The 14261-nt window shown below is 36.1% G+C and overlaps 1 protein-coding gene and 1 pseudogene across 4 annotated transcripts; both read left to right on the top strand.

The window, feature by feature from the left end:
• The first annotated feature begins 360 nt into the window (after window positions 1-360).
• Window positions 361-5607, top strand: LOC112012367 (G-type lectin S-receptor-like serine/threonine-protein kinase At4g03230). Of its 4 annotated transcripts, XM_065765482.1 has the most exons (9): window positions 364-1700; window positions 1875-1947; window positions 2447-2908; window positions 3514-3633; window positions 3741-3958; window positions 4056-4266; window positions 4372-4609; window positions 4733-4883; window positions 5021-5607. In XM_065765482.1, exons 1-9 carry the CDS (start codon window positions 639-641, stop codon window positions 5321-5323), a joined length of 2838 nt encoding a protein of 945 aa, XP_065621554.1. In that variant the 5' UTR covers window positions 364-638; the 3' UTR covers window positions 5324-5607. The 4 variants fall into 4 exon arrangements, with proteins under 4 accessions (XP_065621555.1, XP_065621553.1, XP_023900526.1 ...); XM_065765483.1 differs by having other exon boundaries at window positions 361-1947; window positions 4733-4916; window positions 5021-5109; XM_065765481.1 differs by having other exon boundaries at window positions 362-1947; window positions 3747-3958.
• Window positions 5608-6524: 917 nt separating this feature from the next.
• Window positions 6525-10501, top strand: LOC112012366 (G-type lectin S-receptor-like serine/threonine-protein kinase At4g03230; annotated as a pseudogene).
• Window positions 10502-14261: the final 3760 nt, after the last annotated feature.

Raw genomic sequence — 14261 nt, 5'->3', positions numbered from 1 at the left:
AGGAAACACAAAAAGTCAACGACAACAACAAAGTTGTGCCAAAACTATATCCTTCTCCATTCTTACCCGCATCTAAAACTATATCTTCAGTTACTTTCTTAATTGATATATTATATTTTTATTTACTTTCAATAATGTGATTTTTAGCCTTTATCTCACCTATTGGTATATTTATCGTTCTTCTCTGAACTATCTTAAGCGATACTCTTTTTTGTCTTGGGCATTATTGTTTCACATCCAACATAATTCAAACTCTCTCACATAACTCTTCAAAAAAAAAAAAAAAAAAAACTCTCTCACATAATATCCACAGAAATATATAAAAAAAAAAAAAAAAAAAAAAAAAAGCAAATAAAGTAAAATGACAAGGAAGGGATTCAAATCAAACGGTAAAAGTGGTTTAAGTTGCATAATTGTTTTGTAAGCTTTTCCCGTTTTCACAGTGAAAATTGCTGACCAAGAAGTCTTTGCGTCAACAAGCAAGAACATGAGGCCATTTTAGCACCAAGAAAGCCAAAACAGCAGGAGTTGCTGAAATTAGATGATCAGCGACCACACGGACACTGTGCTTCTAACAACAAAGTAAATTCTACTTGTGCGTGTGCTTTTTTTTCATCATGGTAGCAGAAAGTTGAAAAATGGGGGCAATCACCGTTATTAAAGGATGGTCCGCAAACTGCATGCTGTGTTCCATGTTCATCTTGTACATACCAGTCCTTCTGTGTTCCTTTCATGTTTATTGCGCTGATAGAGTTTCTTTGAGGTATGGTGAGCAGATTAAAGACCATGAAGAAACTCTGGTTTCGCCTGGAAGAAAGTTTGAATTAGGATTCTTTAGTCCTGCTGGAAGTTCTGGCTACAAAAGATATGTTGGAATATGGTACATGTGGGATAAGCGAACAGTTGTATGGGTTGCCAATCGAGATGACCCGCTTATCAATACTACAACTGGAGCTTTCGGATTTGCAAAAGATGGCAATCTCCAGGTGTTAGATATGAGTGGTGGGAAGGTTCATTGGTCTTCTGAACTTGATAGTTATTATCGGTGTGATCCGTGTACAACTACAGACAGGATTCTGAATCTCACGGATTCTGGAAACCTAGTGCTATTCAATAATGAGACAAGGCTATGGGAGAGCTTTAATAATCCAACTGATACATTTCTCCCAAACATGACTATGTATGGAAACATGAAGTTGACTTCTTGGAGAGACCGTGATGACCCGGGAACTGGGAACTTCATGTTTATGCTAGATACAGTAGGAAATTCGAATACACAAATCGTCAACAAAGAGGGGAAGATTTACTGGAAAAGCTCGGAGAACGGTTTTTATTACTTTATCGTCTCAGCAACAGAAGATGAAAATACATATGTTTTTGAGAATGCAAGGTTGGTGATGAGTTTTAGTGGGAAGATAGAGTATTGGGAACAGAGCACAAACGGGACTTGGTCGTTGTATGATGTGAATCCGAGTGACAACTGTAGTGTGTACAATTTTTGTGGAAAATTTGGTAGCTGTAATTTAAACAATAACAAATTGCCATGCAAATGTTTGCCCGGGTTCATGCCCCATGTCCCTCAGAAGTGGTATTCTGGAGATTTTTCGGATGGGTGCACCAGAAATTCGATGTCCTGTGGCGACACCTTCTTGAACTTAAAGATGATGGATATAGGCGGAAAACCAGAACAAAGTAATCAGGTCGGAAACGAAACAGAATGCAAAGAGTTGTGCCTTAATAACTGCGACTGCAAGTCTTATAGATATGGTCAAGACCGCATGTTTTATAGAAGTAGTAGCATGTTTTATAGAAGTAGTAGCATGTTTTATAGAAATGTTCAAGACCCAGTAATGGCATGCTCGATTTGGACGCAGGAGCTAGTTAATCTTCAAGAGGAGTATGTTTATGGTTATAACCTCTCCATCCGTGTAGCAATTTCGGATATAGGTAATGTACTAACTGGTCGATTTTACATAAATTGCTTAGATTTACTAACGTAGTATTTTACTTAAGGAAATTTAGAGAGCGTCTTAAATATGAAGTAGAAAGTTTAGAAATCATGCCAGCTGTTTATAGTCCAAGCCAAAGTTCATAAAAACGTTAAAAGAAACAGCCACTCTCTTAAGATACTGGATACAATAATAGTACTAACAACTAAGTAACTTTATTTATAATGAATTGGACAAGGAACATGGTTCTACATAATAACCAAAATCTTGTCAAGGTGATCCGATAATTGAAAATATCAATTATCTTTACTGAACAAAAATAAAATGTTAACCTTGTCTCTGTATATGATAAACTCTCAACCATGGCCCATGGGATGATGGGCTGTCGGTTTGTGGACAGATGGATTTGCAATGATTGGCAATTTCATTATATGTATATAAGGCCAAGTCCTATTTGTTTGAGTTTATTCACTATTTGAAACTTGATATATCTGCAGAACCAACTGTACAAAATTGTGAGCCCTGTGGCACAAACATGATCCCTTATCCACTTAGCACTAGCTCAAATTGTGGTGATCCTATGTACTTCAGTTTCAATTGCAACACTACCTCTGGCCAGGTTAGCTTCAAGGCCCTCAGTGGGACATATCGAGTCACTAGTATCGATCAAAATACATCAAAGTTTTTTATCCAAGTCAAGGATGTAGGAAGTTTGCGGCTAAACCAGTCATTGCCATTTAATCCAACTACTCCAAGAAACTCTAGTTCTAATGTTTCATCTAGAGTTACAGATGATGTTGAGATTGTTTGGGAGGCACCACTGGAGCCACTCTGTAATTTATCTGCAGATTGCAAGGATTGGCCACATTCAACTTGCAAATCAGCAATTGATGGGAAGAGGAGGTGCCTTTGCACCAAAAGCTTTCGATGGGATGGCACAAAGTTAAGTTGTACGCAAGGTTAGGATTCTATATCATGTGCATATTGCAAATTAACTTTACTTTATTACAAATAAAGATTTAGTTAATGTTGCCCCAGCTGAAATTTTTTATTTTCTTCCTTTGCTAACTGTGATAATGGATGCTTTCGTGATTTAGCACAATGTTAGGACCTTGTGTATTTAGCTAAGGACTGATTTTCAGGGGTTTTTCCTTTACTTACTTACGTGTAATGATTCTAATTTCAGTTGCACTCCAGGTTAGAATCCTATATTAATGCACAATATGATAACAGTGTGCCCTGTACATTTAATTTTGCTTTGTTAATGAACGATAAATTTTGTAATGCTGCCAAGAGTATAAATACTCAAAACGATATTGTCAATGATAATTATGAAATCATAAGAAACCCCTCTTAAATTTGAAACCCGTCTGCCATTATGATGCCTAGATAGTTTGTTCTAAGCACTCACTTATTCCTTTTCATATTTTTCATATGCATTATCACGGACCTAGATTGAATGCAGGTGGGAAACCCAACCATTTTATCTTGACAATGGCCCAATAGTATTCATCTTACTTATTGTTTTCTTTCATTTTTGAATTTGTGCACAACGAGCTTGCAGTGTCTCACAAAAAAAAGAACCTATTACGTGCAATTATCCCTGTGATTACTGCAACTTTGATGGTTATTGCATGCTGTTACTTGCATTATTTGAGAAGAAGAAAAGTGGCCAACAGACAAGGTAACTGGTGCAAAAACAACCTTATATCCTTGTTTCAAATTGACAATATTTTGGTTTCTTCCATGAAATTAGCTAGCAAGAGACTGAAGTTATGATTAATCTCTTAGAATCAGTTAACAGGGAAAGAAATCAGGGAAACGCAGCATTTCGACTGTATGACAGTGAACGAAGTGTCAAAGACTTGATAGATTCAGACCAATTTAGAGAAGATGATAAAAAAGGCATAGATGTACCATTTTTCAATTTGGAAAGCATACTAGCAGCTACAGATTACTTCTCAGATACAAAAAAGCTTGGACAAGGGGGTTTTGGGCCTGTTTACAAGGTATTAACCTTTTTAGTACTCAATCAATATAGCAGTTTGTTTACTAGTTTCTTATTAATGATGGATGGTGCTTATGGTTATGGGAGTTTTCTCTCAGGGTACATTTCCAGGAGGACAAGAAATTGCTATAAAGAGGCTCTCGAGTGGTTCAGGGCAAGGCTTGGAGGAATTCAAGAATGAGGTTGTTTTGATTGCTAAACTTCAGCATCGGAATCTTGTTAGACTTTTGGGTTATTGCATAGAAGGAGATGAAAAATTGTTACTCTATGAATACATGCCAAACAAGAGTTTAGACTCATTTTTATTTGGTTAGACTCTAAACCTGAATTTTATTTTATTTTATTTTGACTTACCAGTAATTTAGATTTGAATGGTTACTAAAATATGTCCTGAAATGGAAAATGGCTTGCAAGATCGGACTCTATGCGTGTTACTGAATTGGAAGATACGCTTTGACATCATTTTGGGAATTGCTCGAGGGCTGCTCTATCTTCACCAAGATTCAAGGTTGAGGATCATTCATAGAGATTTGAAAACAAGCAATGTTCTTCTAGATGAGGAGATGAACCCCAAGATTTCTGACTTCGGCTTGGCAAGGATATTTGGAGGCAAACAAACTGAGGCAACCACGACAAGAGTGGTTGGGACTTAGTAAGTTTGATGCAGATGTCTGATTATGAAAGCTAATTATTTAGACTTTGTATTGCAGTTTTCAGTTTTCCCATCTGTCCCCTAATTCACTGACAATATAAATGTATACTTTTTGTTGTGCAGCGGCTACATGTCTCCAGAATACGCATTGGATGGGTTTTTCTCAGTCAAGTCTGATGCCTTCAGCTTTGGTGTAGTTGTACTCGAGGTTATCAGCGGAAAAAAGAACACAGGATTTCACCAGTCAGAACATACTTTGAGCCTTTTAGGTTATGTAAGTATGTTGCATTAGTAAACCAAAGAAAAAGTATGTTGCATCAATTACATATAGTTATATCTGTTGCATCAATTACATATAGTTATATCTCCTGCACTCTACCTAATGCCAATTTGAATTTCAAATCATCCCAGGCATGGAAATTGTGGAAAGAAGGCAAGGCTTTCGATTTAATGGACCAAACAATACGTGAAACTTGTAATGCAGACGAATTTTTGAGGTGTGTTAACGTTGGGCTATTATGTGTACAAGAAGACCCAAGTGATCGTCCCACAATGTCGAATGTGGTTTTCTTGCTTGGTGGTGAAACTGCAACTCTCCCAACTCCTAAACAACCAGCCTATGTTGTAAGAAGATCCCTTTCTAGTGCAACTTCTTCTGCTACTAAACCAGAAAGTTTGAATGAATTAACATCTACCATTGAAGAAGGCCGATAATGGTGGATAGCATAGGGGCTCTCATGATTCTTTTTTTCTCTTTATCAGTCTTGCAAAAGCTTCTAGTATTCTTACTATGGTTCTCATAGGAACAATTAAGGCATATTTCTTGTCTGTCATATTGATACTTTTTTTATTGTCCCTGATAAATGATAACATTGTATCGAATCTAAGTTTGATTGTTTCCTATTTGAACCTCCTTTGTATTTATTGTACTTTATTGACTTCTGATTTTCTCCAACTCTGACCAACTGCCTTCATTTATTTAAACCTATTATTTTGAAGCCTAGAATTGCATTATTTGTAATTTTGCATCAAGAGGTACAGTCAGCTCAGCCTTACATTTGAGGTGTACAGTTCACTGCCACACTAAACAGGAAGAGATTCAAAAGAATGCTATTCACAAGTACCCTTAGTGTACTTATTAAGAATAGGCATACATGTCCTGTCTCCATTGTAAATCATTTCAAATGCAGTCATATGAAGCCATTTGGAAATGTTGTAATGGGAAAGACGAGTTCCGTTTCACGGTGGCCTTATAACCAGAGAAACATAAAAGTTAATTAGTCGAAACAATCAAATGGTAAAAATGGAAGACGAAAAGGAAAAAAGATGAAAAAACTCAAAATTATTTTCAATAATAAAAAATCAAACTTTTGTAGAATTGAGAATTACTTACTCTGTTCCTGCATGAAAGTATGCTGCCATGCCTTTGAAGAATTGAGAATTGAGAATTCCTTGATCAAAATTATTTTAAATAATTTTTGTTACTTGACATATCATGTTGTCTTTGAAGCATGCTTATCGAAAGAACTGGGTCCACTAATTTAGCGAATTTTGTTTTGTTCTTGCTTTGTCGTGCAAAGTAGAAAAGGTTTCAAAAGAAAGCAATTACAGGAAAAGGAAAAAGAAGGGATTCAAATCAAACAGTTAAAAGTGTTTCAATTTGCATACTTTTATGGCAACCTTTTTCAGTGAAAATTGATGACCAAGAAGTCTTTGCGTCAATAAGGAAGAACATCAGGGCATTTTCGTACCAAGAAAGCCAAAACAGCAGAAATTGCTGCAATTAGATGATCAGAAACCACACCAACACCGTGCTTCTAACAACAAAGAAAATTGCACTTGTGCGTGTGCTGTTTTTCATTTTGGTAACAGAAAGTTGAAAAATGAAAATGGGAGCAATCACCGTAATTAAGGGATGGTCCGCAAACTGCATGCTGTGTTCCATGTTCATCATGTACTGATGCGTTCCTTTCATGTTTATTGCGCTGATAGAGTTTCTTTGAGGTATGGCCATTGGATTAGAGACCACGCAGAAACTCTGGTTTCGCCTGGAAGAAAGTTTGAATAAATTGGACACAGAGCACAATCGGGACATGGTTCTTGTCCGATGCGGAGCCGAGGGACAATCGTAGTGTGTTTAATGTTTGTGGAAATTTTGGAAGCTATAATTTAAACAATAAATTGGCATGCAAGTGTTTGCCAGGGTTCACGCCATATGTTGCTCAGAAGTGGCATTCTGGAGATTTTTCAGATGGGTGCACAAAAAATTCGGTGTCCTGTGGCACCACCTTCTTGAACTTAAAGATGATGAAGATAGGGAAAACACTAGAACAAAAGTCTAGGGTTGAAAACGAAACAGAATGCAAAGAGTTGTGCCTTAAACACTGCGACTGCAAGTCATATTCATATAATCGAGGCTCAGAAATGCCATGCTGGATTTGGAAGCAGGAGTTAGCTGATCTTCAAGAGGAGTATGAAGGTGGTTATAACATCTCCATCCTGTAGCAATTTCGGATATAGGTACTGTACTAATTGGTCGATTTTACATAAATTATCTTGAATTTACTAACGTAGTATTGTACTTTAGGAAATTTAGAAAGCGTCTTGAATAGGAAGTAGAAAGGTTAGAAAACCTGCCAGCTGTTTATAGTCCAAGCCCAGGTCTGTTCAAAATGTCAAAGAGATAGGCACAATAATATTACTAACAACTTAGTAAATTTATTTATAATGAATTTGATAAGGAGCATGGTTCTACATAATAACCAAATTATTTTTTCAAGATGAGCCGAAAATTGAAAATATCAACTATCTTTACTGAACAAAAATAAAATGCTAACCCAGTCTCCGTTTATGATAAACTCTCAACCACGGCCCATGGGATGATGGACTGTCGGTTTGTGGACAGATGGATTTACAATGCCAGGCAATTTCATTATATGTAAATAAGACCAAGTCCTATTTGTTTGAGTTTATTCACTATTTGAAACTTGATATTTCTGCAGAACTAACTGTACAAAATTGTGAGCCTTGTGGCACAAACATGATCCCTTATCCACTTAGCACTAGCTCAAATTGCGGTGATCCTATGTACTTCAGTTTCAATTGCAACACTACCTCTGGCCAGGTTAGCTTCAAGGCCCCAAGTGGGACATATCGAGTCACTAGTATTGATCAAAATACAACAAAGTCTTTTATCCAAGTCAGGGATGTTGGAAGTCTCCAGCTAAACCAGTCATTGCCATTTAATCAAACTACTCCTAGAAACTCTAGTTCTAATGTTTTGTCTAGAGTTACAGATGATGTTGAGATTGTTTGGGAGCCACCACTGGGGCCAATCTGTAATTTACCTACAGATTGCAAGGATTGGCCACATTCAACTTGCAAATCACCAATTGATGGGAAGAGGAGGTGCCTTTGCACCAAAAGCTTTCGATGGGATGGCACTAAGTTAAGTTGTACGCAAGGTTAGGATTCTATATCATGTGCATATTGCAAATTAAATTACTTTATTACAAATAAAGATTTAGTTAATGTTGCCCCAGCTGAGATTTTTTATTTTCTTCTTTTACTAACTGCGATAATGGTTGCTTTCGTGATTTAGCACATTGTTAGGACCTTGTGTATTTAGCTAAGGACTGATTTTCAGGGGGTTTTCTTTTACTTACGTCTAACGATTCTAAGTTTACCTCCAAAGTTGGCAGGTCTTTCCTAAAATTAGCAAAATCGTCTGCAGCAATGTCAATGCGATCATTACCTTGTCATATGTTGTTATAGCCTGTATTTTGTATAACAATAAATATTTTTGTTTCACAAATTGATGAAAACATACATCCTTTAACTTCCACTAATTATCGTTTAATTATATCACTTGAGCCTGTTTGCTACTGTAACTACTAAACATGATGCGAAAGATTTCTATTTAAATTCTATACACTGAAGTATGACTAGTCATCTTTCTTTGTTTTAGTTTCTTCACCATCAGAAAAGGGAATGATATTGCTTCTCTGATTGTTGGAATAACTAGTGTGATTGTTCTCTGTGCCATTACTTTTATCTACATATGGCGAAGAAAGATGAACAAGAGACAAGGTAAGCAATTTGCAAAATGCATACGGTGCACGTTGATTTTTTTTTTATTTTTTTTTTTATATATATATATATTTTATTTTGGGTTAGATTGAATCATAAAAAAACCTGTTACAAGTTCTTCCATGTAATTAACATGTGAACTAAGATAGATTAGTGTCTTCTGAATTTAGAAAATGGACAAATTGACCAAAGAAATCGAGTACAACGCATGTTATATAGAGAAAGCTATGTCCAAGACTTGATAGATTCAGGTGAGTTCCAAGAAGAAGATGAGAAAGGAATAGATGTGCCTTTTCATGATTTGAAAAGCATACGAGTTGCTACTAATAACTTCTCAGATGAAAACAAGCTTAGACAAGGAGGCTATGGGCCTGTTTACAAGGTAATCTCAGCAACATTTAGTGGTCATTAATATACATGTCAATTAGTTTTTGGTTAATGGTAATATTGTGTATTGGGAATTTTGGTCCCAGGGTAAGCTTCCAAGTGGTCAATAAATTGCTGTAAAGAAACTTTCAAGTGTCTCAGGTCAAGGTCTACAAGAATTTAAGAACGAGGTGGTATTGATTGCAAAACTCCAGCATCGGAACCTTGTCAGACTCTATGGATGTTGCATAAAAGGAAACGAAAAGATTTTAATTTATGAGTACATGGCTAACAAAAGTTTAGACTTCTTCTTATTTGGTTGGCTTCTAAACCTATTTCCTTTATCTACTATCCATATTATGTTAATTTTAGTTCTTATTTTAGTTGATAAAATTATTTTTTCAAATGAGAAATGGAATTATGGAAAAACACAAGATCAAAAGCAAAGCATATTTTGGATTGGGAGATGCGTTCCAACATTATTTTGGGAATTGCTTGAGAGCTTCTTTATCTTCACCAAGACTCTAGATTAAGGATCATTCATAGAGATTTGAAAACCAGTAATGTTCTTCTAGACCATGGAATGAACCCCAAAATATCTGACTTTGGATTGGCGAGGATTGTTGGTGGAAAACAAACAGAGGCAAACACAACAAAAGTAGCTGGAACTTAGTATGTTTCCTATACACAATATGATTGTTGTAGATGATTATTTATGTATTATGGCAAATCTTCCTTCTACTAACTTTGTTTTGATAATATGCACAAAGAAGTGTTTTGCTAATATCATAATTTATACAATTGTTGTGATGTAGTGGCTATATGTCTCTGGAGTACACATTAGATGGAATCTTTTCAATCAAATCCGATGTTTTTAGTTTTGGTGTAGTTTTACTTGAGATTATAAGTGGAAAGAAGAACACTGGTTTTTATTAGTCAAAAGAAGCAATGAGCCTTCTAAGTTATGTAAGTGTGTTGAATTTTCATAACCATCTTCATTCTCATCATATTTTGTTTCATTATAGGCTATGTAGGTGTGTTAATTTTTCTAATAACCTATGCTTTGGTAATTTTTTTCTTCATACCAATGTTTGTTTACTTTCATAGGCATGGAGATTGTGGACCGATGACAAGCTGTTGGATTTAATGGACGAGACCCTACGAGAAACTTGCATTGCAGATCAGTTTGTGAAGTGCCTAAATATTGGTCTCTTATGCGTACAACATGACCCAAGTGATCGCCCCACAACCAGCCTTTTCCATTAGGAGAGACCAATCCAGCTCAACTTCTTCTAGTAGACTGGAATCAAATAATGAATTAACGAATAGTCTAGAAGGACGATGATGCATGGTTATGGTTCTCATGAATCTTGTTATTCTCTTTGTAATTCCTGTTGCAATCTACAACAAGGAGATAATGCAAATATTTTTCCTTAATTAATTCCGTTGCTGGATACTTCAGGTAACTATAAATCCTTTCCCATGTTTGTTGCAGTGGTGTTTTGAATTGGAAAGGATAAGATTTGAAATGTCTTAAAATGTGGTTGGACTATTGCTATTTTAAAGAACTTCTTGTATGTTTTAGAAGACATGAATTAACATAATCCTAGCATTTATATTTTCTATTAAATTCATTACCGTATCTACCCAAAGATTCCCTTCCTTGCTTCTGGTGCAGGGAATTGTGTAGGGACTGTATTAGTGGTTCAGAACTTAGGAAAATGGCTTGGGTTGCTTAGAACAACAAACAGGTGGATAACACCTCTGCAAAGAACTTCTCAAAATAGCACTTAGGTCAATCAATTCACTAATCAAAATCAATCAAGCATAAAAATGAAGTCTATATGCCTATATATACAACTATTACTGCATAATTGTCACTAGTTGGCTGTTAAGTGTTACAATTTGTTTCTTAACTGTCTTAAGAACTAACTGAAATATCAATCTATGCTTGTACGGAACTCAGTTGGAACTACAATAAGAGGGCTGTTTGGTAACATGTGCAGTACTGTAACTAACCGCATATGCATCAGCTATCTTCCTAACTTCCAAATTCCTTCTAGAAGCTTCCAACAACCTAGCAGCGGTGAAGTTTTCTAATTAGGGACTTATGCTGTAAGATAAGTGCTTGCACTTATTTTTTTTTTTTTTGGGAAACCGGAATTTCATTAAAACAAACTAAGAAATACAAAGTCTAGGGTATAAAACACCCCAAGCATTAGCTAAGAGCTGGTACAAAATACAAGAAGGAGGATTGGAGTGGAAAACGAGGGAATTAGGATTAAACGCTCCTTCTTTAGCCAAAATATCTGCGCAATGGTTTGCTTCGCGGTGAATGTGGTACAAGCGAGCTTACTCAAAATGACGGAGGATGGACCTGCAGTCAGAAGTGATACCATTATAAGGGTGTGATGAGTCAACACTGTGAGACATATAATAATATTAACCGCTACTTGAGCATTCGTTTCGATCAACAGTTTTTTAATGTTTAAGCTTCTTGCAAGGGAGAGGCTGTCTCTAAGACCCCAAAGCTCGGTAGCCAGTGAGTGTGTGTGACCTATGGCTCTATTAAAGCTACCAATTCAGGAGCCCTTGTGGTCTCTGATGACGCCGCTGGCTGAAGCCAGGCCCGGGTTGCCTTTGGCAGAGCCTTCGGTATTAAGCTTGTGGAATCCGAAGGGAGGAGGCTTCCAATCAATATGAAGAACCTTACTCTTGCTATGGGCAGACATGGAGGGGAGGGTGTGAAAAATGTCCTGAGCTGTGGCCTTTACTCTGTCTATTACATACTTGCACTTAAATTTGAAACCCAATTACTTGCCCTTGTAAGCATACATGATGCTCTGCATCAACTTCTCTATTGAATAAAATTCATTCATGCTATACTCTATCAACAATAGTTTATTATTATTATTATTATTATTTTGGAATAAAGTAATTAAAAATTTAAAAAGGTCGTCAATGATAGTTCAACTGGTTGGCACTTTCTATTGTGTTCATGACATCCAAGCAAGTCCAACTAGAGCATATAAGCAGCAGCAATGGTCTAAGGGCCTCAAATAATAGAAGGCCCCTTTTTTAACTAATACTATAATATAATATATGTATCTGTACATTTTAATTAAGGCTTCATTTTTTTTTTTTTTGAGATAAATTAAGGCTTCTTTAAGCCTTTACCTAAATAATAATAATAATAATAATAACAACAAGGTCGTTTTCTTGAAGATGAAGGTGAAGAAACAAAATTAAAATCAAACAAAACACACCTAACAAAATTAAAATCTAAATTAATAGTAGATAAATTCATTAACTCATTTATTGAAATTTGGTAAAATCTAAATTAATACTAGACAAATTCATTAAATCTAACTTTTACCTCTTGAAATTTGCCAAAAGAGAGACTATTTATCTCTAAGAACAAACACCCCCCCCCCCCCCCTTTTTTTTTTTTTTTTTTTTTTTTTTTTGAAAAAAGACAATGCTTGAAGTAATTGTTACTTTTTGTATATTACACTTCACTGCATAATGTTTATATTCCCATGCATCGTGTGAGCCTACGGCTAGTTTCCTATAAAAACTAAATGATTCTACAAGTCTTCTATTGGGAATAAATTCTAATCTTAGGTTGCTAAATGCAAATGTAGTAGAAACATGGTGAGAGAGAATAATGGGTTGTGCTCATGGTTTGTGTAATAAGCATGTGATATGATTGTGGGCTTCCTTTATAATAGGATCTTTTGTTACTCTTAGAGCAAACAAAATGACGCCATTATCCCCACCCAAAATGTTTTCCTATAATGACAAGCTTTATCTTTTAACCTCTAAAAATGCAATGCAATGGCCAAAGGATATGCCCCTTTAATATATTGTCTCTAATCAAATAAACAAAGGCTCCTGTCCCCTTTAGGTACAAGTTTATATAGAATTCAATTGTTTACAATTTTTTCTTTTCTCTGTAAGAAAGAACCATCAACCTTAACTAACCAAAAAAAAAAAAAAAAAGAACCATCAAAATTAATTAGAGTTATAAGAAAGAGCAAAAAAAGGGTAACATTTAACAATTAAAGAGAAAAAAAAAAACCATTTTAAAAAGAAATCTAAATGGCATTAACCAATGTGGAGTTTTAAAGAACTCTTGGTTTACCTAGAATATAATAGAGAAAATAAAAATGAGACTAATACTAATTCTAGGAAACATATATAGAGAAATAGAAATAAGGATGCTAATTAAAGAACATTGGCAATACCATCAATCCTGTTTGAAGCTTAATCATAGCTCTACTAATTTGCTCACTTTCAACTTTTGGCTGGTATATATTTAGGCGTTTTCCAATGCCGTCAAATTCCTTATTGTCTAGCTTTACTTGAATTCCTACAAACTACCCGATTAAATTAAGTGAGAAAATGAGCATAATGATTCTAGTGTAGAGAAATAATAATAATTCCCAAAGATTAGTAATTTGGCATAAATAGAAGAATGTGTAAAAAATTCATCGAAAATTGAGAGAGAAAGAGAGAGAGAACCTTTTTTTGAATTCCTGCAAACTACCCGATTAAATTAAGGCTGCGTTTGTTTTGGGTGAAATTCATTTCCGGAAATGGTTTTCGAAGTTTTCGGGTGTTTGGTTGCGCTGGAAAATGCAATTTTCCGGAAATCATTTTCAGTTGACTCACGGTCAAGGGTGAAAATGATTTCCGGACTCATTTTCACTTCAAATGAGTTCCGGAAAATGGAGAGAAAGAGAGAGCATGAAGACAGAGAGAGGGAAAGAGGGAAAGAGAGCACCGCCGTCGCCGAAGAACCGCGCCTCGCACCGCACCGCCTTCGCACCGCGCCTCGACGAAGAACCGCTCCTCGCACCGCGCCGCCTTCGCACCGCGCCTCGCCGAAGAATCGCTCCTCGCACCGCACCGCCTTCGCACCGCGCCTCGCTGAAGAACCGCTCCTCACACCGCACCGCCTTCGCACTGCACCTCGCCGTGAACCCAGCGCTCGATCTCGATCTCGATCTCGATCCCCGAAGAACCCAGCGTGCGCCTCACCGTCGATCGTCGTCGCCGCGCCTTTTCCTCTTCCTCGATCTCTCAGCTCTTTTTTTTTTTTTTTTTTTTAAGTTTGATTGCTGTTGTTGTTGTTGTTGTTGTTGTTGTTTTGTTTTTTTTTTTTTTTTTTTTTTTTTTTTTTTTTTTTTTTTTT

This window comes from Quercus suber, unplaced genomic scaffold (genome assembly GCF_002906115.3).
Source record: "Quercus suber isolate HL8 unplaced genomic scaffold, Cork oak 2.0 scaffold_632, whole genome shotgun sequence".
Lineage (NCBI taxonomy): Eukaryota > Viridiplantae > Streptophyta > Magnoliopsida > Fagales > Fagaceae > Quercus > Quercus suber.
This window is presented reverse-complemented; position numbering and strand designations above follow the sequence as displayed.